Below are 25711 nucleotides of genomic sequence, written 5' to 3' on the forward strand. Positions count from 1 at the left end.
TCTGAGTCTTGAAAGAATGAAAGAATTGATCCGTCAGGAAATAAAAAGTACAAATAGTGAGATTGCATTAGATCACCTCTAAGACGTGTCCTGGGATGACAGCAGCACATCTTATAAAAAGCTCATTCTGAGGGACTGTTTTTCTTTCTCTTTCCAGATACTGCCTTTTATCTTGTTTGGAGCAGTTGAACCTTCACGCTCTTTAATCTCAAAGCATACGCACTTGAGACATTCAATATTAGACCCACAGTCAATGAAAATGAAACGAAATTTATTCCTTGGCTTTGGGTGTGATGTTTACAAGTGACAAAATGTATCATTGCCAGAACTGCTGAGGTGTCGACGTTTGCTTGGGGTTATCTTTGACTTAGCCTTCAGAGAAGAGATGAATTTTTTGTTACATTTGATAGAGCAGAACCCTAAAATGAATAAAGCAACGTGATACACATTTTAAAGCAGATGAAACTTGTACCAGACATGCATCTAGTTCACCCTACAATCCGTGTCAGCTTCCCGTGAGGATTCGCTCAAACAGGAATGCAGCAACGAGAACATTTAACAAAATTCTTTAGACACCCGAATTCAGCGGTGCCTGGCCTCCAGTAGAATAATTCTGAAGTGGTTGATTTTGTTTAACTGTAGGCTGGTAAAACTAATCTTGAGAATCTTTTAGCTCAGTAAAGACTTTTATGTCACTGGCCTAGCTTGAAAAAGTGAGCTAATTGCTGTGCTGGGAAACTACGTATGTCACTTTCAGGGGAGGTAATATCTCTGCCCACAGAATATCCAAAATGTAGTAAGTAGCACCTAGTTTAGTGAGAATATATTTTGGTTAAATGCAATGCTGCAACGTTAAGCCTGTGTGCCACATGTAAATGAGGAGGCCACTTGGTTAGGTCACGACTTTGAAAGTGTTAGGTGATCGGCAGTGTAGTTCTACATTCAGCCACCCCCCCAAAGTCAGTGCAGGGGATCCCACAGTTACCACAGGTGGAATGGCTCTCAGAGGACTTTGAGAATTTGAGAATAAATTCTGTAGACAGCCCAAGCATTTTTCTCCTCTGTTGCTCCTTGCTCTGGGTTGTTTTATGGCTGATGGGTGTGGAAAAGAACATTTCAAAACATTAAATCTCATAATAACAAGGACTCTTTTCTTGAGAACTCTGTGCCAGGCACTGAGCTAAGTACTTCGCGTTCATCGTCTCATTTACAGCTCCCTAAATGAGGACGAGGTACAGTGTTTCTATATCTGTAAGGTGTGTTTGGAAAAATCGAGACTTAGAGAGGTTAGGAAATTTGTCCAAGGTCACACGGCCATCAAAGGGCATGAGCCTAGATTCTATCCCAGCCAGCCTGACACCAAGCTTGGGCTACCCTCTGCTGCCCCCATCGCATGGGGAACGGGGCCATAACATCGGGGCAAGCAAATGAAAACCACTTCGCATCTACTAAGATGGTTATAATAATTTTTTTCAATTAAAAAAAAAACCAGGTCTACGGCCATGCCACCCTGAACAAGCCCAATCCCTTCTGATCTCGGAAGCTAAGCGGGGTCGGACCTGGTTAGTATTTGGATGGGAGACCACCTAGGAAGAGCAGGTGCTGTAGGCGTTAAAAGTAAAAAATGTAGGCCAAGCTAAGCTGACAAGGTCCTTACAATCTGTGAGGTCAACCAAGGGTTGTCTTGCCTAAAAAAAAATAAAATAAAATAAAATAAATAAATAAACAGAAAAATGACAAGCAGGAGCAAGGATGTAGAGAAGTTGGAATCTTTATACATTGCAGGTAGGAATGTAAAATGGTGCAGCTGCCGTGGAAAACAATCTGGCATTTCCTCAAAAAAGTGAAACAGAAGTACCACGTGACACGGCACTTCCGGTCCTAGGTGTCCAACTAAGAGAACTGAAAACATGCCCACCCCGAGACTTGTCCACAGACGTTCATAGCAGCATTGTCCACAACAGAAACTGGAAACAGCCCGAATGGCCGTCGACTGAGGGCTGAACGAAGTGTGGTGTACCCACGCAGTGGCATGTCATTCAGTCGTCAAAAGGACGAAGCACGGACACACGCTGCGACGCGGACAAACGCTGAAAACACGATGCCGAGTGACATAGACCCGAAGACCGAGTACTGTATGAGTCCATTTATACGAAATATCCAGAAGAGGCTAGAGATAGGGAAAGATTCATGGTTATCGGGGGCCGGGGGAAGGAGGACTGGGAAGTGACTGCCCATGAGGATGGAGTTTCTTTCTGGACCAATAAAAATGTTCTGGAATTATACACCAGTGATGGTTGTGCCACATAGCGAATATACTAAAACCCACTGAAATGCACACTTTAAAATGGTGAATTTTAGTTATGTGAACTACACCCGAGTTTTCAAAAAAAGGCAACTTCAGGTCAGATCCAGGAGGGCCTTGTAACCCGGCCGTGTAAATTCCACGCGTCCCTTTGTCTCTGTTTCCCTCCGTTTCTCCCTCCTCCTCCCCCGCATCTCACCCGCACTACGAGGAGCACTGTATAAAGGAGTCAGGTCGTCCTGAGTTCCAATCCCCTCTCCCCATTCTGCTGCATCGCCTAGGTGTCCTCATTTGCATAATGTTCTAATAATAATAAAAAATAATAGTAATATCGACTGCTAGAGTTCCTCTGAAGACAGTATTCATCACAGTGCTTCGCGGATGCCTGCTGCATCCGCTGCGTTCACAGATCACAGCTCCAGCATCACTAGTATAGGGTTATGGGGCAGCATGTGGCACACGCGCTGGGCCTTACCTTGATGAGGCTTCCAGCCTTTAAATCTATTTTAAGAACTACAGAAAGTGACAAAATCCTTTTCCCAAAGTCCTCTGAGAAAGATCCCAACGGTAGTATGATGCTTCCAAGAAATGGTATGAAGTGCCATTAAGGCGGGGCGGGGATGGGAATTTTGCGTGAGCAAATATCAAATGATATCACAGAGTTCACAGAGCTGTGGTGGGGATTTCCCACGAGGCCCCGCCCCGACTGAATCACTCAGCCGTCTCTGTTTGTCTACTAACCTTGCTCCCTCTGCAGAACGTAGAGGCTCTGAAGATCAAGGAGTGGAAAGTTGTCCACCAGCCCTGACATCTCATCTCAAGGTTTGTCTGTTTGGGGCAGACGGGGGAATCGAGATGGGGTGAGGATAGCAGCTTTGTTTTCTTTGTATTTTTCTAGCCTTTTTATTTTTCCTCCTAATTTCTGACAACATCTATTCCATAGCCCATTAAATAAAGATTAAGAGTGTAAAGAGATTTTTTTTCTCCTAGTTTTGTTACTATACGAGCTTCAGATCTCAAAATGGGCAAGTACGTGTCTATTAAGAAAACAGTGTCAATGAGTTGAGCAGAGACGCATTGTAACGTTTTAGCAATTAGGTGTTGACATTTCCATATGCTGTTCAGATAAGTAGCAATAATGAGATATCGTCTCATTGAGCTGACCTATTAGAGGCCACTGACAGATTCTCTTTTTAAGGACTATATTTCAGGGGTAGCAAGTAACCAGCATTGTTGCAATCTGGATGCTAGTACTAAGTATTCATGAAAGTCCCCAAAAGTTCTTGCTATTGTTATTTCTGCATATTGGCAAAACACGCTGGAAAGCGCACCCTTGGACTTTGGCAAACGTTCATAAAGCTGTGCGCTTAATTGTGTGTCTTATCATAAAGGTTTCTATGAATTTGCTATCTTTTACATAATATTCCTTCGCTAATTGTTCCTGAGAAACCTCAAGATCTGGTTTTGTGGAATTGTATTAATAATGGCTGAAATGAAGATAAGTCTGAATGGAGAAACCATCTCATCTTTGGAAATGTTTACTTTTTGCAGGGCCGTATTTGTGAAATGGCAATTTTGATTAAAACTCTTTTTTTTTTTTTTTTGGAATCTGCTTTGCTAGTGTCATATGTGTGCAAGGCTTCATCATGAGAAATGGTTATTGCGGCATAGTGGCTACTGTCCTGGTGGTCATGAATTTTGAGAGGATGAGGTCAATGCAGGATTCCTGTAGGAACTGTCCAGCTGGTAAGAACCAAATTGACATGTGTGTTTGATCTGTTCTGTTGAAAACATAGATCAGTTGGTCAGGGCTCTGTTTTAACGAGCTTTTATTCATTCATTTACAAATATTTCTTGGATGTTACATCTTAGCTGTGTGGACACAGCTATGTCACTTAATCTCTTGTGCCTCTGCTTTGTCATCTAGGGGTAATAAGAGAACCTATTTCATAGAGTTGCTGGGAAGATCATATATGGGCTTATGACAGTGCTCATGGCGAGACCACAATAAATATTAGTTTTGTATGAGAGGACCTGAGCTCAAACTGGGGTACAGCAGGGAATAAACAGGGGTCAGCAAGGGGAACAGAGTGGGGTAAGGCAGACACCTTTAAGTATTAGTGTACCAATCAATGAAGGACATCGGTCTCTTCTTGAATTCCGTCATATTGATCTCCTGGATCCATCAAGAGAAATCACTGTTTTATTCAATAGATAAAGGAAACTGTCTTCTTTCTGTGGATTGATTTGTTGCAGTATCTATACTTGGTTATTCTTAATTCTGTGATTACGCCAAGGGCAATCTTGCGAATGTGTAACTTTAAAAAGTCAGACTACAAAATAAAGTCTATCACCGTGACACCTGAAAAACGAATTGTCGTTTCACATTCTAGTTTTCTTGTAAACTTCACAATGCTTCGGGTGACGATAGCCCTTTGTCAAACACATTCAGCTGTGATCTACCCTTTTTAGGTACTTACTGTGTGGAAAACAAGAGTCAGACCTGCAGTCGCTGTCCTTCAAATAGTTTCTCCAGCACAAGCGGACAAAAGGCCTGTGACATCTGCAGGTTGTGCGAAGGTATGATTTTGAAAGTGTATTCTTCACTCGGATACGTTTCAGGAAGACAAGCATGTATTCCCTAGTGTATTGATCTCTACTGAAAGTCTTACACGTCAGAGATGCCATTGCCTTTTGTCAATGGGCAGATACAGTTAAATAATTTACTGTGAGAGCGATTATTTGTGGAACGAGCTTTTTAAATATCAGAGGAAACCTTTATTTGACAAGAGACAATTTTCATTAGCAATATATAAAAGTCTTCTATTGGGATTTAAAAGCAAACTTAATACTCCAAGGTCACTGGGGACGTTATGAGTGAGTACGGTTTTTTATTGTAGAACATACATTTGCTTTCTACATTTGGAGGTCGAGTGTAACATAATGCTGGGGGATTTTGTAGGTGTTTTCAGGATTAAGAAAGCGTGCTCCCCCACCAGCGACGCAGAATGCGAGTGTATCTCAGGATTCCACTGCCTGGGGACGGGATGCAGGATGTGCGAACAGGATTGTAAGCAAGGTCAAGAATTAGCCGAAGAGGGTAGGTGTGCTCTTCTTCAATCTAGTTCAAGTTTGCCATCTAGGCACAGGTCATCAGCTTAGGTCTTGGTCCTTTGAATATAGACGATGATATAAATTTGTAGAACCTTCAAGTAACAAGCAATGGATCCCTGAATCAAGTATATGATATTTACAAACTATTTTTCAATCAGTAAAAATAATTTGAAATTACGGCATTTGTTATTCACCAGGATCATGCATTTTCATACTTTCTCTACATACAGATGCAATGCTGTGTACAATTAGGAAAAAACTTCAGTCTAGTTAGGGTTTTGTTTCAGGAACTGCTGAACGATCTGTATAGATTGAATTAAGTTACTGACTTTATTATGTGATTATGTTCATCACAGGGAAAGTTATAAAATGATGCAAATTCTTCCTTTTTTACTATTGCTTTAATTTTTATGCAAGGTTGTAAAGACTGCTCCTTTGGGACATTTAATGATCAGAAAAATGGCATCTGTCGACCCTGGACAGAGTACGTATAATTTTCTTTTGCTTGCAAAATAAAGAATCTGGGTTAACTCTTTTAAAGACAAAGAATGTTATCATTGAAACTTTTTAAAAACCTATGAAATGCAGGCATAGAATCACATGCTGCAGGCAGTGTGGGGACAGTAGGAGGTAACAGTGCCTTGAAATACAAAGTGGGCGTTTTCTCCCGAAATAGTGCCCAGGGCGTCCGGGCAGAGTTGCTGGGCGGACTTTGTCACCGTCTGCCCCAGCTGTTCCCCTGTTCCCTTCCAACCCTTTGCTGCCTCTAATCTTCCCTCTTTGATCGGCTCATCCTTAAGTCTTCAGTGCCAGCACTGAGAAGGATAAGAAGGTAAAGTCTGTGTCCTGCCCTCTAAAACGGAACATGAACTTGGGCAAACAAAGCCATCATGGGTAGCCAAAAAGCCAACTGTGTACTTGGGAATATCCTTTTCACTTGCGACCCAGACCACAGCTACTCACGGTGTGATCTGGGGACAGGTGCGGGTCCAAGGACAGCTCGTTGTCTGTCCGCAGCAAGAACACTACAGGCATTAAGAATAAGCATTTAGGAACTTTTTTTTTTTTTACCGCCTACAGCACCTGATCTTCCGAGGTGGTCTCCCATCCAAGTACTAACCGGGCCCAACCCCACTTAGCTTCTGAGACCAGACGAGAGGGAGCACGTTCAGGGTGGCGTGGCCATAGGCATTTAGAAACTTTTAAGGCAAGTTTGCAGTCACTTGTGTCTGTCAGCTCCGATAATAAAAATTTAGGTCTTGCCTTTTAAATGCTGTTGTTCTTTTTTCATTCGATTTTCTTACTAGAAAATCATTTTTATTATTATTTTACAATTACATTCTTATTATGTGCTACAAAAGTATTGGTTCAGAATAGACTGGAAAGGTTTTTTTTTTGTATTGAAAAGGTCTTGACATAAATCGTTTGGAGTGGTCAAATGAGTCTGAACGGAAAGTTAGATTGAACTTGGCTTTGGAGAATGGGTGGGTTTGGGTTATATAAAGGGGCAAGGGAAAGGGACATAAGGATAATGGTGATGATGGTGATGGGGTGATGGTGATGGTGGTGATGATGATGATGGTGATGGTGATGGTGGTGATGGTGATGGTGATGGTGGTGATTATGGTGGCTACCATTTATTGGGAGTGAATCAGGCACATGAAAGTGTCACAGGTCATTTTTTCACTCTTCATGACAGTCCTGGGAGTGCGTAGATCTTATTTTGCAGGTAAGAACCTGAGGTTTAGAGAGATTTCATAACTTGTCCAACGTCTTTCTGCAAAGGGACAGATCCACACATCTTTGTGACTAGGCCGCTTTATTGAGTGGAAAATGTTAATGTTTTTAATGAGATTTATCTGTACCTGCTTAATTATCTGAACTGTTTTCATTGGACTCCCTAAGCTGTTCTTTGGACGGGAAGTCTGTACTTGTGAATGGGACGAAGGAAAGAGATGTGGTGTGTGGACCAACCTCGGCTGACTTCTCTCCAGGTACACCCTCCATCACCATGCCTGCCCCTGTGACACAGCTAGGTAGCTATTTTGTTGCTGTTAGATCAATGTGACTGTATCACAGCCATTCCCGTTGGAATCTAAATCACCCCGATACCTAGAGGTCTTACATCTCTGCCAACAACAGGTGCCTCCAGCATGCCCTCCCTTTTTTATCCTGACATCAAGGGACCCACCGATTTGGGGGGGTATTTGTCATTTAGTTTGTCACTTTGCCATGAACACATTAGTAAGCAGAGCAAGGAGAGGCTTGACCCAAAAAGATACTCTACCTTTGTAAAGCCAAGTAAAGGGGATTATGGAGCCTCATGTATTCTATATACAATATAGAAAGGTCAACTAGAGATAGGCCAAAGCACTTAATTTTTGCGAGCCTCTAAGAAAACGATTAAGATTTTTTTTAAAAAAAGTTTTCTTAATGTGCAGGCAAGCTGACTGAGGTAGCTGGTTGGAGATGCCCAAAGTACCACTTCTTGGGATTAGGGGTTTACAGATGTGAATATAAATGTACGTCTACTTGCAAAACTGTACTGCTGCACGCATTTCTCCATCCGCTCTGTTTCAGAAGGTCGCACCCCCCCGATCATCGTCTCCTTCCTCACACTGATGTCGACGGCCGTGCTGTTCCTGGTGTTCTTCGCGCTTCGTTTCTCTGCTGTTAAACAGGGCAGAAAGAAATTCCTGTGTATACTCAAGCAACGTAAGACTCACGCAAACGTGTCAGATACGTGCTCTCTTGACAGTGCAGAAAAGTTTCACGTACCACTCATGGGGTGACGTTTTAGGGAACCGTCATACGTTATTAAAACCAGGCAACCGACGTTGGCACGTTGTGTGTGAAGACTTGTGTATCATTTTATCACGCGTGTAGATTGGTGTAGCTAGCAGTACACCCCAAACACAGAACTATTCCATCACCACAAAGACCTCCCTCCTGGCAGACTTTCAAAGTCACATCACTCCCTGTCCCCTTATCATTCCTACCCCACAGCACCCATGAATCTGTTTTCTATCTTTACAATTTTGTCATTTCAAGAAGGTTATATAAAAGGAATCACACGCTATATAAATAGATCATAAATATGTGACCTTCGAGGCTGGCTTTTTTCCACTCAGCTCAGTGCTGTCGATCTGTCCGGGTCGCTGTGTGTTTCTGTAGTTCACTCTTTTTCATTGCTGACTAGTATTCCACGGTGTGGTTCTACCACAAGTTTGTTTCGCCATTGAGGGACATTTTGGTAGTTTCCAGTTTTTGACGATTGCGTGTAAAGCTGCTGTGAATCATCAGGAACAGGTTTTGTGTGGACATAAATTTTCGTTTCTCTGAGATAAATGCCCAGTGGTCAGTTGCTAGTTCCCATGGTAAGTGTATGTTCAGTTTTTTAAGAAACCACCAAACTATTTTTCCAGGGGCTTGTACCGTTTAACATTCCACCAGCAACGTATGAGCGATCGAGCTTCTCCTCACGCTTGCCTGTGTTTTGTATTGCCACGATTTCTTCTTCCACGTGTTCTAATAGGTGTATGGTGACAGCTCCTTATGGTCTTACCTTGCCTTTCCCTAAAGGTTAGCCATCTTCCCATGTGCTTATTTTCCATCTAGCCATCTTCAGTGAAATATTCCTTCGTGTCTTTTGACCATTTTCCAATTGAATTTTTTTGCTTGTTTTACTGTTGACTTTTGAGAGTTCTTTATATCTTCTATGAGTCCTTTGTCAGCTATGTGGTTGGCAAGTATTTCCTCCCAGTCTATAGCTCTCCTTTTCATCCTCTTCACAGGGCCTGTTACAGAGAAAAGGTTTTCCATTTTGATGAAATCCAATTGGTCTTTCTTTAATTTATGGAATCATGCCTAAGAAGGCTTCACTAAGTTCTAGGTCACAAAGATTTAGATTTTCTCCTATGTCGTCTTCTAAATGTTTTTCTTTTTCTTTTTAAAAGCTGTTTGCAAAAGCAATTTATTTATTTATTTATTTATTTATTTATTTATTCATTCATTCATTCATTCATTCATTCATTCACTCATTTATTTCCATTTATTTTTTTCTTCCCCGTCTACCTCCCCCCCTAAATGTTTTTCATTTAAACTTATGGCTCATTTTTTAGTTCAGTTGTATTAGGTGTGAGACATTTAGATTCAGATTTTTTTTTTGATTTTTTTTTTTTTTTTTTTTTTTTTGCCTCTGGATGCCCAATAATGGCTCAGCACCATTTGCTGAAAACATTATCCATCCTCCATTGAACTGCTTCTGTGCCTTTGTCAAAAGTCGGTTGGCTATCCTTGTGTGGGGGTGTTTCTGGCTTCTCTCTTCTGTACAACTGATTTATTCTTCTGCCAATACCACACAGTCTTGATTCCTGTAGCTATAGAAGAAGTCTTAAAACTAGGTGTTTAGAGTGATTCTTCCCACTTTAGTCTTCTCTTTCAAAACTGCGTAGCTATTCTAGTTCCTTTGCATTTCCACATAAATTTTGTGAGAATCTTATCTGTACCTACAAAAAGTCAGCTGAGATTCTGATAGCAATTATGTATATCGATTTGAGGAGAACTGACGTGTTTACTATGTTATTTATTCCAATCTATGAACACCGTATGTCTCTCCATTTATTTATATTTTCTTTGATTTAGTTCATCAGCATTCTGTAGTTTTCATCATACGAGCCCTGTGCATGTTTTGTTACATTTAGGCCTTAGCATTTAAATTTTTTAAACAACTGCAAATGGTATTGTATCCTAAACTTTGGTTTCCATGAGTTCATCGCAGTACATAGGAATATAATTTTTTCGTAGATTAATTTTATATCTTGTGATTTTGCTGACCTCACTTATTAGTTCTAGGAGTATTTTATACATTTCTTGGGATTTTCTATGTAGACCATGATGTCTTCTGCAGATACGGACACTTTTACTTTTTCTTTCCCTATCTGTATGCTTTTTATTTCTTTTTCTTGGTTTACTGTGGTGGCTAGGAATTCGAGAACTATGTTGAACGAGAGTGTTGAGTGTGGACACCCTTAAGTTGTTTTCAGTTTTAGGGTGAAAGCATTCAGTTTTTTACCAGTAAGTATGATGTGAACTGTAGATTTTTACTAGATCTTTATCAAGTTGAGGAAGTTCCTCCTCTATTTCTAGTTTTCTGAGAAAATTTTTAAGAATCATGAATGAATGTTAAATGTTGTCCAATGCCTCTTCTGCATCAATTGATGAGACCATGTGATTTTCTTCTTTATCCTGTTAAGATGACAGATTACGTGGATTCAGTTTTGAATATCGAACGAGCCTTGCATCCCTGGACTAAACTTCTCTTGCTCATAGTATATAACTCTTTTTATATGTTGCTGAATTCTCTTTGCTAATATTTTGTTAAGCATTTTTACAGCTACGTTCATGAGGGATATTGGTGTGTAGGTTTCCAGTACTGCCTTTGTCTGGTTGTAGTATCAGAGTAATATGGGCTGCCTAAAATAAATTGGGACGTGACGTCCCATTGATCTTTCTGAATGTCTTGCCAGTTATTTCATAAATTCCTGGAGATAGTATAGTTGTTGGGTGTGGGTTATTTTTTGTAGTTACAAGCACGTAAAATTGGGAGAGGGCCTTTTGCTTCGTCAGGCTATTAAAAAAAATGTTTGTTTAGGATTAAAAGTTGCTCAACGGAACAAAAATATTCACACTAATAGATGAAAGGAAACCTGGCAGCTGATGCATAAATCAGCTCCTTACTGATGGATGGAAACAGTAGGAGTACCTTTAATATCTTGGTGCCACCGGCACGTTGTTCACAAGAAACTCTCCAGCATGGAGTCTGAGTAACCCTCACTGACACCGTAGCAATGTTTGGGACGTGACACATTTTATGCTATAGCAATTCATGCTTAAGTCTGATTTTAGCCATTGTAGAAAAGAAAGACTATGGTTCTTCAAGACCCATCAAAGTATTTGGTAAAAAGAAACAAAATCCTAAATCAAAACATCCTGAGAAAAAGTTCACGCTTGCCCTTACCTCTCTTACTGATGTGTTCGTTGAAACCGAAGTGGAGAACGTTTGCTAGTTAGAGAGGTTCTGTGGCTGTGATTTCTGGAAAACGAACATTGAACGATAAACATCTCTTAATATCTTTTTAGCGTTTACGAAACAAGTACAAACCGCCCAAGAGGAAGACAGCTGCAGCTGCCGATTTCCAGAAGAAGAAGAAGGAGACTGCGGACTGTGAATACAAATCCCCAAAGCTGTTCGGACGCTGCTGAGAAGAATCAGAGGAGAAACAGAGTGATCCCACGACCGTCCTTCTAAACCAAAAGACGCGTCCTCCACAGCACTCAGGGTTCACCCCGACGCATTTCTTCTAAATGCTAATGAGTTAGCCTTTAAAAATGTACCACTTTTCACAGAACTGAAGGCGAGGCAGAGGTGGTGGTAAAAGGAACATTTTCTAGATACTGTTTGACAGGTTTGGGCTAGTTCTTCTGAAATCTAGAGAATTGTATTTTAAATTTAATCATGTAGACCGATAGTCCAGCTAAAGTTATAATCGAAATTAATTTGAGGTTTTGTGTACTGTGTGTGTGTGGTATTGTGTGTGTGTGTGTGTGTGAGTGTGCACACTAATATGACACATGGCCATCAGCCACAAGGTACAGGAAATATCCCCCAACCAAATTTTCCATTGGTTCAGTCATTTAACACAATGACCTCCTCTACTGTCAGGGGAGAATGACGACAGTGGCGAAGTTTTAGGTCAAGAGCAAAAACATCTGAGACCTTGAGGAAGTGTTTCGGAAAGAGTTCAAATGTCCTCGCATATGCTGTGGGCCTCTCCATCCTGGACTCTTCCGGCTTTGCCCTTCTCCCCTCCGAGCCAGGGCTGCCATGTTTTTTTGTTTTTGTTTTTTATTCTTAAATACTTTAAAAATAATATTTCATACATCTAAACTAATAAATGAAACAGGTATAAAGCAAAATCACAGAGCGAAGACCCACGAGCCACACCAGAGGGCTGGAGCGAGAGTTGCAGAATGCTCTTGGGTCATATCTGAGATGCCACGCATTTTCGTGTGGCTTTTGAGCTCAGGATGGATTTTACACATTTAAATGGTTTAAAGCAATCAAAAAAGGAAGCACATCTCATGGCATATAACATCATGTGAAACTCAAATTTCAGAGTCCATAAATGAAGTCTTACGGGAACACACAGCCACGCTCATTTATTTATAAATTATCAGAGGCAGCCCTTGCATTAAATAGTTGAGACGAGAGACTCTATGACCCATAAAGCCTAAAATATTTAATATCTGACCCTTTATAGGGTCAAAATCAGGATCAGAGCATCTGTCCGGGTGTCGCTTCTCTCCTTCATCTTCTGCCCAGCTTCCCACCCCACCTCCAGGCAACCTCTCAGGAATGCCATCATTCCTTGCTTAAAAAGAAATCATTTATTACATAATTATGCACCCTAAAACTATTTTATTTCGTTCTGTTTGTTTTTCAGCTTTTTGAAAATGGTATTGTGCTGTGTGGAGACTTCTTTAACTTGCTTTAATGACCCAAAATTATATTTATAAGACTCATTTACATTGCTGTGTGTTGCTTAGAATGCGTTTGTTTTAACTGCTGTATAATTTTGCAAATATACCGTAATTTATCAACTCATTTTCTGCCAAAGGACATGAGGGCTGTATCCAGGTTTTTTTTCAATTATGACCAGCATTGCTATGGATGCTCTTTTACGTGCTTCCTGTGTAAGAGGGTCTTTGGAGACATTTTCTTAGAGGGAAATTTCTGGATCGTAGGGCATATGAGTGTTCAACTTTATGAGCGAGTACCATATCAGTTAGGATAAGCTCAATTATGCAGAAATAACAAATGACTCCCCAAATCTCAATAGATTACCACAAAACAACAGAGGTACATTTCTCGCTGTCACTACACAGCCATTGCAGGCTGCCTGTGGTCTGTCCCCTATGACTTCACTTGGGATTTGGGTGGAGAGAGCAGCTTCTACTTGGAACATTGGTCGTCTGGTGGCAAAGGGATGGATACGCGTTGCTCATACTCAGTTGGTTAGAGTCTAACCTTTAGAGTAAGTCATGCTACCACGCCGGGCATTAATAGGGCATATAGTATCACCTTCACACAGGGAGAGGCAGAAAATATTTCTAAACAATAAAAAGGCTACTCTGGCACCAAATTGCTTTTCAGAGCGGCCGTTGTAATTTCCGCTCTCGTCAGCCAAGTCCAAGTGTTCCACTGACCCCATCCTTACTCTCTTCAGGCACCATCAGACTTAATTTTGCCCACCCTAATTGGTGTAAGATGGCAGCCCACAGTGGTCTTATTTTGCGTTTCCTTGATTCCTTATGAGTCTCTTGTCATTAAAGTCCTTTTATAAAGCCATTTTTTTGTGTGCGAAGTGCTCGTTCATGATTTTTGCTCATTTTTAAAACTTGCTTGTCTTTTTCTTATCAATCCATAGAAACGCTTTATCTATTCTAGATAACAATTGTTCATCACTTATATGTGTTATAAATACAGGCTTTGTTTGTAATTTGTTTTTTTCTCTTTTTAATTGTGTCTTTTGGGTAACAAGAAGGAACGTGCTTAATTTAATTTGGTTGAATTTCCAACTCATCTGTTACATGGTTCACTTTTTTGTTTTTCCCTCATTGAAGAATTTTTTCCCTGCCCCAATATCATAAAGATATTGCTTCACATTTTATTCTAAATGTCTTAAGTTTCGTCTTTCATATTTAAGTCTACTCTATCAGGAATGATTGCTGTGAGGTAGTGATCCGATTTTGAGTATCATATATGGATCAGCACAGTTCAGTCCCATTTACTCGATGATTCAGCTTTTCTTCCTGGATGGGTAGTGCTGCCTCTGACGTTCATCCAGTTTCCATGTATTCTTAGGTCGGTTTCGGGCCCTCTATTCTGTGCTATTGGTCAATTTGCACTGATTTTGTTACAGAAGCTTTAGAATAATTCTCAGTGCCTAGTAGGACAGGTTTTTAAGTCCTTCCATAAAGTTTTATACTATTTCTCCAGAAATTGTTTGTGCATTTTTGTTAGATTTCTAGGTCCCTTGTTGTTTTTTTAGGCGGTTTTATTTATTGTTGGAGTACAGAGGTGTAGTTGATTTGCTTATATTGCTTTACATAAGGCTTCTTGCTAACCTACTTTTCTATTGTTTCCAATTATATATATGTAGAATCTTTGCGGATTCTAGACATCATGTTATTTGCAATAACAACAGGTTCTTCCTTATCTAGTCCTTTGTATTTTATTCCTTTTGCTCAATGTACTGCTTGACTAATTGCCACAATCCCCAGTACAAAGTAGTCATCTGTTATTTTTATCGTATTTATGGGGGATAGTCTCAGGGTTTTTCGTTTGTTTCTTTGTTTGTAAATATATGATCGGGTTAAGAGGTTCCCTTCTATTCTCCCGTTCCTGGTTGTGAAGAGGTTTGGTTTTTATTTCTCAAATCTTAAATGAGTATTGCATTTTACCAAACGATTTTTCTCGGTGGGGGGAAGCATTTAGTTGCAGATGACGCAGCTGGTGGTTCTGTCATCTTTGAGTTGGGTTTAAACTTTAGCAATATTCCAAGAAAATTGATACCTGAGACAAACGTAATGTAATCATAGGTGTTCCCGCCCTCTTCTTTAAAGGATGTATTTGCTTTTGCTTTGACGTATGACATAATCACAGGTGTTCAGAAAACATGTGCTTTTTTAATTGAACTAGATGAAGTAACTTCACTTGACTTTTCACCTTACGGACTTGGTTTTCTGGCAAGAATAAGAACTGTCATTAGTGGTACAATTCTTAAAAGTAGGAGGCAGAGCTTAGGGAGTTTCCCAGTGATACTTCAGAAACAGGGCTAGGTGTAACGTTCTTTTCTTTTCTTTTTTTTTTCATTCTTTTAAACCGCAACAGTATAAATTATAACACGGCTTCTCCTCCTGGCTTTGAACACCTGGTGTTTAACTCTCTATTGTCCCTTATCCACACACACAGAGGCGACAGTCATGCTCCAGAGGCTTAGGTCACCCGAGATAACTCCCCTCAACTCATTTGTCCCAGATCATAAGCCCAAAAAACCCAGTTTATTCTGCTTCTCTGACAGAGGCTGTGTTTATTACATAGAATGTATGATGTTTTTGTCATAGCAGATTTTGGTATAATGTATAAAACTTATAAATGAAAAACACAGGAACTTGGAGTATGAGCCATCTTTTCCCCAAAACAGAAGTTAGCAAAGGAAGGCAAGCAAGGCAGAATAGAACGATCTTCTTTGGGGGTTAATTTAGGAAATCCAAACGTTAAGCTTAGTAGACACGAATGTAAATTTCTATGATCCAAATAAAAAACACACTTTGGGCATGGTTTTCTAAAAGCCTAAAAACAAGCTTAGGTTACTTTTGAAACAAATTTTGATTTTCTTCTCTAGTGGAAGATGTCACGCTGATGGAAACTTTTGATATGAGGGGTGTCGGGCTACTCAAGTGGGTGTCTGTCTTCCTGCCTGCAGGGTAAAGCTTTCCACTTGTGGGCGGGACCCACACATGGACCACAGTTGGGGTGACTTTGTGTGGTCTGTGTGTGGCTAGAAGAATGAGCATGACCTATGGTTTTTTTTTTTTTTAAGACTGCTTAATAAAACACAAATCTATCATTTTCACAGAAAAAAAAAAAAGAATATCCTAGAAAAAAGATAGCTTATTTTTTTTTAAAATGTCATTGTATGATTTGGCGTCAAATCATAAAGGCTGATAACGAAATAACGGGCCAAGCTTCGTAAACGCTGGTAACATTAGTGTCAAGTTGTGTACGAGATTTAGGATTTGGGATTTGTTTTGCTCCCACCGACTGACTTATTAGTCACATAAAGACGAATGCTGTTTTTATATTAATATTGATTCCGATAGCTGTATTTCAAATTAATAGTCATCGAAGCCTTTCAAACGTGTATTTTACAAATTCATCGACGAGGCTGACTCTGGCAGATCCATTAAAGGGGCTGATTGTGAACTACGAAAGACTCCTTCATTGCACTGCGAGCTCTGCCCCAGGCACCATGCGAGGACACAAAGATAGAGGACCCACCTGCCACCAGACGGCTTTGAGTCTGGAAGACTGACAAGTACAACCTGATAAGAGACACAATGTTACCAGGACCTACCGTGTGCCAGGAATGGACTGTGAAACAGGAGGTGAGGGTGCTGCCTCCTAGACCCTCCGGGCTGGTGAAGGGACAGCTGCGCAAGCGTCAGGGAGCCTGTGAGCTGGGTGGGGAGCATGCTCTGGACGTGGTGCGGCGCAGGGCTTCCTGGGGATGAGCAGGACATACTTGCTTAGGCGGTATGTTTCCCAGAAGGAGCAAAGATCCCAGACAAATGGGAGGGGGGCGGGGCTGGGATGGAGAGCGATGACGCCTCCCCGTCAGCAGGGGCTAGATATCCAGTTTTTCTAAACTAAGCTAAGAAGCTGGGATTTTATACTGTGGATGCTGACTGGGAAGCCAGGGAAGATATTTGACTGGATTTGCATCTGAGAACGATCTCCCTGACTACAGTGAGGAGAGTGGATTAAAGAGATTGGGCTCACTTCCAGGTGAGAGACGGATAAGGTACCTGGCTGGGGCAGCTGGAGGGCAGTGGTGCCACCCGCAGAGCTAAGACCCTGGAGGAGGAAGGGGTCAATGCAGGACCCTGTGGGGTGTCCCAGGGGAGGGGCCACATGGTGGGGGGAGATGAGGGACAGGGGGAAAGTGGCCTGACAAGAGGCTCAGGGCAGGGTCTCCAGAATCCAGCAGATGAGAGTCAGAACCATCAAAGGCTACCAAGAAGCTGGAGAGGTGACATAGATACACTAGTTTTAGCAATAAGGCAATCACCTTAATGAGAGCCCTTTCAGGGGCACGTTAACCTTGAAAGTCAGCCTGTGGGAGCCTAGGAACACAGGGGAAGTGACAGCGAGTATCCTCAAGCCTTTTAAAAGTGAGACAGTGAAGGATAGGAGATGGTGTGGGAACCGTGGGGGCCACATGGGGTCTCGGGGTATGGTCATCAGATGAAATATGGACGCCCAGCTAAATGTGAACTGCAGACAAGCAATGAATAATTTCTCAGTATAAATAGGTCCCATGCAATATTTGGGACATGCTTTTGTTAGAAATTACCTGTTGTTTTTTTTTTTGAAATTTGAATTTGCCTGACCGTCCCTTAGTTTTATTTGCTAAATTTGGCAAACCTAGTTAAGGAGAAGTTTTTGGTTCTCTTTTGAGTGGAGACACTTGAGCAAGGTGACTTATGGATTTTAAAGTCTAGAAAGGGATCGTGAGGAGGCGGTGCCGGGTGCCCAGAACTAGGATGAAGTGTCGGGTTTAATGGGAGGGTGGGGCCCGATGATTGCAGATGCAGGTAGGCTCCTGGGCTTGATGGAGGGAAGGAGGAAAGGAGAGGGGTGTCTGCCAGAATGTTCTCTGGGCTCCACTGCGGGCATGGGGGCGGAGGGGAGGCTGGAGGATGAGAGAAGAGAGAACTCCTATTGGAGGCTTGGAGAGCTCATTCTGGGTGAGCCTTTGACCCTGCAGGGATGAGTGCAGGTCCACCATGGGGCTGGGTTCCTACCAGGGCTCAGAAGAGCCCCAGCGGACTGTCCCTGGGGCTGGGATTTTCCAGGAGGAAGTGACAGAAGGTCAGTGGGATGAGGAAGTTGAAGATATTGGCAAGAGAGTGACCAAAGGATTCAAAGTTCAGATTCACACATTAATTCTGTACTTCTTATAGAGGCCATTTTAATACACTATTCAGTCTTTCTGAAGAGAGGTTACTGAAAACACTTATATGCACAGGGTGAAGACAGGGCACCAGCAGCCCGCAGCCTTTTCTAGGGAATGAGAATTTCAAGGGGGCAACGGACATCAGCAAGAGGAAGACGTCAGCTGACATGTGCTTCCTCCCTCACTTCCTCCCTTCACCTCCCACCCTGCCCCCACCTCTGTGGGACAGAAGAGGCACAGAGCCTTTGATACCAGAAAATGGCCTTGACAATGACAAAGAAAGGGCTACACAGGCTGTTTTATACATTGTATCCTGGAGAGAATTCACTGTAACCAGATGCCCTCATCATGGCCTGACACCACATTGTATAATTCTTCTTTCTTTATTGTCTGCCAACCACTGAGAGCAGGGGTTTGATTCTCTGCTGTAAGTGCCAATAATTATGGGTTGAGTGAGTGAATGAATGAATGAGATCAAGAAGGCTCACCAGCAGCCAGTATGGAAGAGTCAACTTCTCAGACACAGAGAGGGAAGACGAGGTGGCATGTGACCAGCACATGCTGGCTATTTAAGAAATCCTGGATTGTACTTTTTCAAGATTACTTTTCACTACAGTATTGTTTTTAATTAAAAGTGTATAACACACCAGAATCCACTGAAAACTCCTTTATCTGATTAATAAGGCAATCTGAGGCCATAGAGTGTTGAGTTAAGTTCATGGGCACTGGACCCAGTTGGATTACTGCCACCACTCCTTTGTGGCTGAGTTTACAGAATTCTCTAAGCTTCCTCCTCTACAGAACGACATGGGGCCACAGTGTCCCTCACAAAGCAAGCACTCAAGAGATGATCATATATTCTTATTAAATTAACATAAACAACATGTTTAGCCACACTCGGTGCAATAACACTCGCTTCTGTTAAGTAATTTAATATTTCCGATTGCAACATAACTCAAAGGACTTATAATCACACACTCGGCAATTGTGGGATTTCCAGACACAGACGCTAGCTGGTTTGGTTCTAAGAGCCCCCAAGAAGCCAGCCCCGGCAAAGCTGTTGGACGTGGGGATGTGAGCTCACCTGCTGTGCGACCGCAGTCTGTTCAAACAGGCTGTTTTTCCCTTTTCGTTCACCGAAAAAAAAAAAAACCTGAAAGTTGAAATTAGCGTGGACTTCCCATAACTATAAAACATTCCCTGTATTCGACTTTACAAATTCGTCCTGTGTATGTCTGACAATGAAACAGTATTCTCTCACTTTCGAAAGACAGATTCCCACATGGCTTGTGTAATGTTCATGAATAAAAATGTTTTGAAAAAAAAAAAATTACACTATACTATCCTTACTCCCGTGCCATGAAAACACTGTTTGAAGAACATGGTTTTAAAAGTAGAATTTCACTTCTGGCCTGTAGATCTCTCATTTGGGGCATTCCTGAAAAAAATAAACTTAAATGATCACAAACAATACTATGGAAACATAGTGCTTTATTGGAATTTTTAGGTATCAGTGCTTAGCCTTAATAATTTTTAAGATATAAATTTTAAGTAAGTTATAAAATAAGTGTATTAAAACTGTTTCAAATGATAAGTGCTTAAATTGCTGCAGACAATTATTAAAAACAAATTTGTTTTCAATGATACATTGGCAATGATTTTTAAAATTAAGCCATACCACTCTACTATATACACTTCTTAACTATAAATTGGAATATTCATACAGCAATGAATTTCTCCTTCCATACTTATGAATATTTTTATAAAATGGAGTTCTGGGGATGAAAGTGCTGGACTAGAGGTTATATGAATTTAAAACGTTTATAGGTGTTGCAAAATTATCCTCAACAGGCGCTGGCGGGAGGATGTTGAAAAGTTTCTAGGGATGAATAGCGGTGATATATTGTGAATATTCTAAATACCACTAAATTGTACACTTAGAAATGGTTAAAATAGAAAATTTCATGTTATGTATATTTTACCACAATAAAAGGCTTTTTCATTCGTTTGAAGTTTTATCCTTCAAAAGATATACCAATTTACATGCCAACCAACAATGTAGAGTCCCAGAATTTTTAAATCGGGAGGGAAATAAAAGGCGAGGCCCAGAGAACGAAGTGGCCCTGGGTGGCTGTCTGGCTTGTCCAACACCAGGCTCTCCTGGCTACTGGCAAGGGGTCTTAGTTCACTGGCCATAATCCTAAAAGGCAGATGACTTCATGTGGACTCAAGACTTCAAAAATCGAATATTCTGGAGGGAGCCATATTCATGTACTTTTTTTATTACCTGCTCTGAGTTGAAGGTTGTTGAATGAAAGGCCTAAGGGAGTTCTGGAAATATAAAAACTCCTGACATGGCGATCAGCAATCACCGTTCATTAGCTATTTAGGTTGTTGTTGTTATTGTTAATATTTTAAAGAAACCATATGCTGGACGATCTTTTGGGGATCCAGGAAGGGAGTGGAGTTCTTGAATGCAGATGTCGGGGTGAGGGCATGGGGAGAGTGGGGATGAGTGCCCCCATGGCTTTTCAGGTGCCATAGCTCCTCTACCTGAACCTTCTGGTGTGTCCCTATGCCTCCCCCACACCCTGAGGGGTGCAGATGTCCCTGAAGTAGTTGAATCTACAAAGACAGAGAGTTGAATGGATGTTGCCAGGGGATACGGGGAGTAGGCAATGGGGGACTGGTGTTTAATGGGGTCTCAGTTTTGCAAGGTGAAAAAACTATGAGGGTGAATGGAAGTGACGGCTGCACAACAATGCACATGTACCTAATGCCACCGAACTGTACACTTAAAAATGGTTAACATGCCAAATTTCATGTTATGCATAATTTGCCACAATGAAAACAAACAATTTTTGAAAATTATAAGGGCAGACTGAGGCTATTCTGTTCACTGCTGTGTCCCCAGCACCTGGCACGGTGCCTGGCACATTGTATGTACTAAATAAAAGTATGGCGAACAAATGAATGAACGAATGACAGAATTTATACAAGAGTCAGAGGTGGCCAGAGAGTAAATCAAGTGAATTGGCCACACATGCACTCACACCCTTCTGTTCTTAGCTTACTTTCTCAAGTGCTCAGGAGAGATTTCTAAATATTATCCAGCTTGGCAGAATACACTTTTTTTTTTTTTTTTTTACCATATTATATAGCATTAAAAACTCAAGAAAAACACTTAACTGCTAAGAACTAAGAATGTGGGTTCCGGTCAGGGTGGCGGCCTAGGTAAAAGTGGGGTTCACCTCCTCCAGGACCGCACCAAAATTACAACCAAATTATAAAACAAACAACTTGAAGAACCACTTGAAGTCCAGCTGATCATAACACATACATATGAAGATATAAAGAAAAAGCCACATCGAGACCTGTAGGAGGACGGAGACGGAGTGGGCTGGTTCCCATACCCGCACATGTAGGGCTGAGCACCTGGGAGGCAGAACATTGCTGCAGAGGTCCCCCCCAAAAGAACAAGGGGTCCCAGCCCCGCACAGGGGCTCCACATCCCAGGGTTCCAGTCCCGGGAAGAAGCGTTTCCACAAAATCTGACTGTAAAAATCAGTGGGGATCCCGACCATCTGGGTGAGACAGAAGAACCTGAAAACACAGGCATCCCCTTAAAGGGCCAGTGCACAGACTCAGTTGCTTGCAGACACTCACCCTGGGTGCCAGCAGCTCAGGAGTTTCAGGAGATGTTCTTTGAAGGACTGAGTTGTGCAGCGCGGGGCGAGGGCTGGAGGGACAGCTGCCACTGCTCCTTTGCTGGGTGCCCTCAGGGCGTCTTCAGGTAGGCACCATCTTGCCTGTGTTGGGCCCACCCCCTCACTGCCGATTCTGAAGCTACATTGGCTGGCGAGCTCAGCCGCCCCACCCCGTGTCTCCCTGGGACACCTCCCCACCCAAACCAGGAATTGCCCAAGATGGGCCATTGCCCAGTAGTCAGCACCTTCCCTGAGATGTGCATTCATGGGCAGGTAGCAGCCCTCAGCTCGGGGCAGACTTGGTGGCAGGACACTGGTGCCAGCCCAAGAGGGTATCATGCTGAGTGAAATAAGTCAGAGAAAGATAAATACCACATGATTTCACTTGCGGAATCTAAGGAACAAGAGAAATGAACGAACTAAACGAAAACAGACTCACAGATACAGAGAACAAACTGGTGATGGCCAGAGGGGAGGGGCGCTGGGGAGCTGAGTGGAAATGAAGGGATGATGAAGTACAAATGAGTCGTCACAAAGCAGCCACAGGGACGCAGAGTGCAGCACAGGGAATATAGTCAATATTATTTTCATGGCTGTGTGTAGAGCCAGATGGGTAATCGGGGGGACCACTTCATGAACTATATAAATGTCTAATCAATGTACTGTATACCTGAAACTAATACAAAATAATAATAAAAAAAGTAAGTAAAAAAAAGAACTAAGATGTTTGCTCTCACGTTGGGAACCTCTTCTCCTGCCCTCCTCCCCCATCAGCCATTTTTCTATCTTTCTGTGGTTGTCTCCGCCCACCCCACCCACCCCATGACTTCTGCCCCTCCATGGACCTCCAGAGTCACATTTGCAGGGACTTGCACCCAAACAAATTTCCATAATCATAAGTGGCAGATAGTTATCCTTAGAAATGCCACGCTTTAAGGCCATAGCTCTATTTTTGTAACTTTTAATTTTTATGAGACAAATAACTTTTGCAAACAATTAGGAAATACTTATACTCCTAAAAAATAATAAAAATCACCATTTGCCCTCATGGCTTTGTAGCAGAGGAAGGGTTTATTAAAGACTATCCACGTGTGAAGCTTCGATGTGGATCAGGGCCTCTTCCTGTCAGTGTTAATAAGAGAAGAAAAAATCTTTCATATTTTCTAATTTTGTCTAAGATAATTTAAGTATTGAATTGAAAAGTTCCAATCCCAATCAAATGGAGGAATTTAAAATTTTATCCTGCCTGTCCTCCCTTCCTCCCTCCCTCCCTCCCTTCCTTCCTTCCTTCCTCTCTCTTCCCTCCCCTCTCCCTCCTCTCTCTCTCCCCCTCACTATTCTCCTCTCCTGCTGTCACTAAGCATGACACTCAAATATAAATATAAAAACAACACATGTGCAGGCATTTGATCTTTTAGATTTCGTTAGGAACTTCTAAGTCAAACAATAAACTGGGAAGAACAAAACCCCTCCACCACAAGAGGGCAGTAAACAGCCCTCGGTGCAGACACCTGTGTGGGATGGAGGGAGAAAGAGTGGGCAGGTCGCGAACCAAGAGATCGTGGAATTCAGGCTCCTTCTGTGGGTGGGAAGGAGACTGGTCTGAGATCATGGAGCTAGCTGCCAGTCTGCTGTTCTCAAAACTTAACATGCCCCCAACTTAAAAAGAATAAAATAGTGAGTCCCCTATTAGGGACACCCTTCCCCAACATTTAGTAGTCTAAAGATTATTTATAACTCACCCAAAGAAAGAAAATCCTAGCTCGTGTACAGGAAATAAGGACAGAGAAAAGTGACACTAGCAACCAAGCCCATTTTTAGGCACGTATGACATCATAATGACGGAAATGACTCCTGGGGTCTTTACTGAAATGGTCAAATTGTCAGGACTTACGCTGACCATGCCTACCCCAAAGAATGACCCTTCCCCATCAGAACCAGCTGGTTGAACTCTTGAGGAGACGGGCGACCTGGCCAGAACCCAGAGAGCCGGGAAGAGGAATTCTAACTTTCCTTCACAAAGCACTGGGGTGCGGGGCGGAGGCACAGACTGGTTCTATGGGGACAAAACTCTGCATGAAGGAGTCGGGTCTTTACAACCCCTACGTGGAGGGTGACAGTGAGAGACTGAGGCTCGAAGGCTCCAACGGGTCCCAGCCGATGTGGTAGGACCAGGCGAAGGACAGTTGCATTGTGAGTTTCTCTACCAGGGAGGGCAGAGTCATGGCCTTGGTCTCCCCACCGTACCCCCGACTCTCTCCCACCTCATCTCCACCTCCTCCCTTTCATCCACTCTGCTTTAGTCCGCTGGCTTCCTGTTCCTTGAGTCCACTAAACTCTCACCTGCTTTAGGGCATTAGAATTTGCTGTTCCTTCTGCCTGGGACGCTTTTCCCCAAACCTAACCCCCAAGGCTCAGCCTTGTACATGCGATTTATCTGCTGGGTGAGCTGCCCGGACCCTCACAGGTACCCCAACCTGAAGATGCTCCAAACTGGCCACAGTTCTTGCTCTGGATTTGACAGCACTGGGTTGACCCCGCCCAGCTCCTCCACTATGGCGGCTGAAGAGTTACTTAATCCCTCTAGGTCTGTGTCCTTCCTTGTCTGTGAAATGAGGACAGGAATACCTACGCTACAGGCTTTTCCTGGGGACTTACTGAGATTATATATGCATGTAAATCAGTACACCGCCTGGTCCACTGCCTGCCTCGATGAATTTCGTGAATGTAAATTTACTTTTACCGTAAACGATACCATCTTTCTCCATAAACCAGCAACTCTCACCTGCTCTCCCGAGGCCGAAAACAGAGCAGCACCCCCAGACTTTCTCTCTCTCTCTCACTGTCCCCATTTAATTAATCGACAAACCCCAGGGGACACTACCAGAACCCGGCCCCATCTTTCCATCCCTGCGGTCACCATTCTAACTCATGCCTTCATTATTTTCACCTGGATTATTGTGGCAGCCGTTCGATAGCCCGCCTCACATTCGCGTTCCATGTGACCTTGAAGGTGACCTGTGCGGGATGGAACTTCGTCACGTAATAAGAGACGACCGTAAACAGGATTATGCCGGTAAAGCCATCTGGGTTTAGGGTTTAATTTGATGAAGTTTTTACCTCCATCTTGATTATCCATCTAGAACTGATTTTTGTGTCTGGCGCGAGGTAGGGATTCCACTGCATTTTTTCTTTCTCCATGGATGACCAAGCTTTGCCCACTTATCTGCAATGACACTTTTGAAAACTCAAGTATCTAGTTACAGATGAAGCGAAAACAAAGGTTGGGGGCTCAATTCACACGTTAAAGTTCAAGTAAAGCCTAGAAAAATGTTCCACTCAGCACTTGTGATATTTCCCTTGGAAAGTATTTTCAGAATGAACTGAAACGGGGAAAGTGACAATTCGTCACCCTCCTCCCGCCCCCAACCTGGTACCTCATCTGGATGACAGAAACACAGAATATCATTTATCTCAAACACTAATCTGAAAACCTATGTTGCCCCTGGGGTTTAGCATATGAAACACTGGCCTGGCAGAGGGAAAGAGCATCCCATGACATAAAAAAAAAACTGAGTTCTTTTATTCCAATCACAAAGCGAAATTCCTGAATGGACTGTAACAGCTGTTGAATAGAGAACGCAGACCGTGCCATTCGGTCCTCGTTTGGCTCTGAGCGTGAAGGACCCTTTCTCAGTCTCTATCACGTCAGATGATGGCTTTAAATTAGCAATCGGTGAGGTATCGACTCCAAGACAGCGCCGTATCTTCCCTGTGAACTT

General features: G+C 42.4%; 1 protein-coding gene and 2 pseudogenes across 2 annotated transcripts; 2 read left to right on the forward strand and 1 right to left on the reverse strand.

The window, feature by feature from the left end:
- Positions 1 to 1492: 1492 nt before the first annotated feature.
- On the forward strand, positions 1493 to 1611 carry LOC120585956 (uncharacterized; annotated as a pseudogene).
- Positions 1612 to 3019: 1408 nt separating this feature from the next.
- Positions 3020 to 13879, forward strand: TNFRSF9 (TNF receptor superfamily member 9). Of its 2 annotated transcripts, none has more exons than XM_039842299.1 (8): positions 3020 to 3127; positions 3927 to 4051; positions 4778 to 4885; positions 5268 to 5405; positions 5837 to 5903; positions 7325 to 7413; positions 8003 to 8134; positions 11561 to 13879. In XM_039842299.1, the coding sequence occupies exons 2-8, from the start codon at positions 3952 to 3954 to the stop codon at positions 11647 to 11649; spliced, it is 723 nt and encodes a 240-aa protein (XP_039698233.1). In that variant the 5' UTR covers positions 3020 to 3127; positions 3927 to 3951; the 3' UTR covers positions 11650 to 13879. The 2 variants fall into 2 exon arrangements, with proteins under 2 accessions (XP_039698233.1, XP_039698232.1); XM_039842298.1 differs by having other exon boundaries at positions 8000 to 8134; positions 11561 to 13878.
- On the reverse strand, positions 6491 to 6609 carry LOC120585917 (uncharacterized; annotated as a pseudogene).
- Positions 13880 to 25711: the final 11832 nt, after the last annotated feature.

The sequence above is a fragment of the Pteropus medius genome, unplaced genomic scaffold, assembly GCF_902729225.1.
Source record: "Pteropus medius unplaced genomic scaffold, Ma_sr-lr_union100, whole genome shotgun sequence".
Lineage (NCBI taxonomy): Eukaryota > Metazoa > Chordata > Mammalia > Chiroptera > Pteropodidae > Pteropus > Pteropus medius.

What these genes read in the sequence shown, in the direction of transcription:
- TNFRSF9 (XM_039842298.1), top strand. Translation starts at nt 3,952, where the DNA reads ATGAGAAATGGTTATTGCGGCATAGTGGCTACTGTCCTGGTGGTCATG. An exon ending in ATCTGTCGACCCTGGACAGA is followed by an intron (nt 5,904 to 7,324) that starts GTACGTATAATT and finishes GGACTCCCTAAG; the next exon opens with CTGTTCTTTGGACGGGAAGT. An exon ending in CTCGGCTGACTTCTCTCCAG is followed by an intron (nt 7,414 to 7,999) that starts GTACACCCTCCA and finishes GCTCTGTTTCAG; the next exon opens with AAGGTCGCACCCCCCCGATC.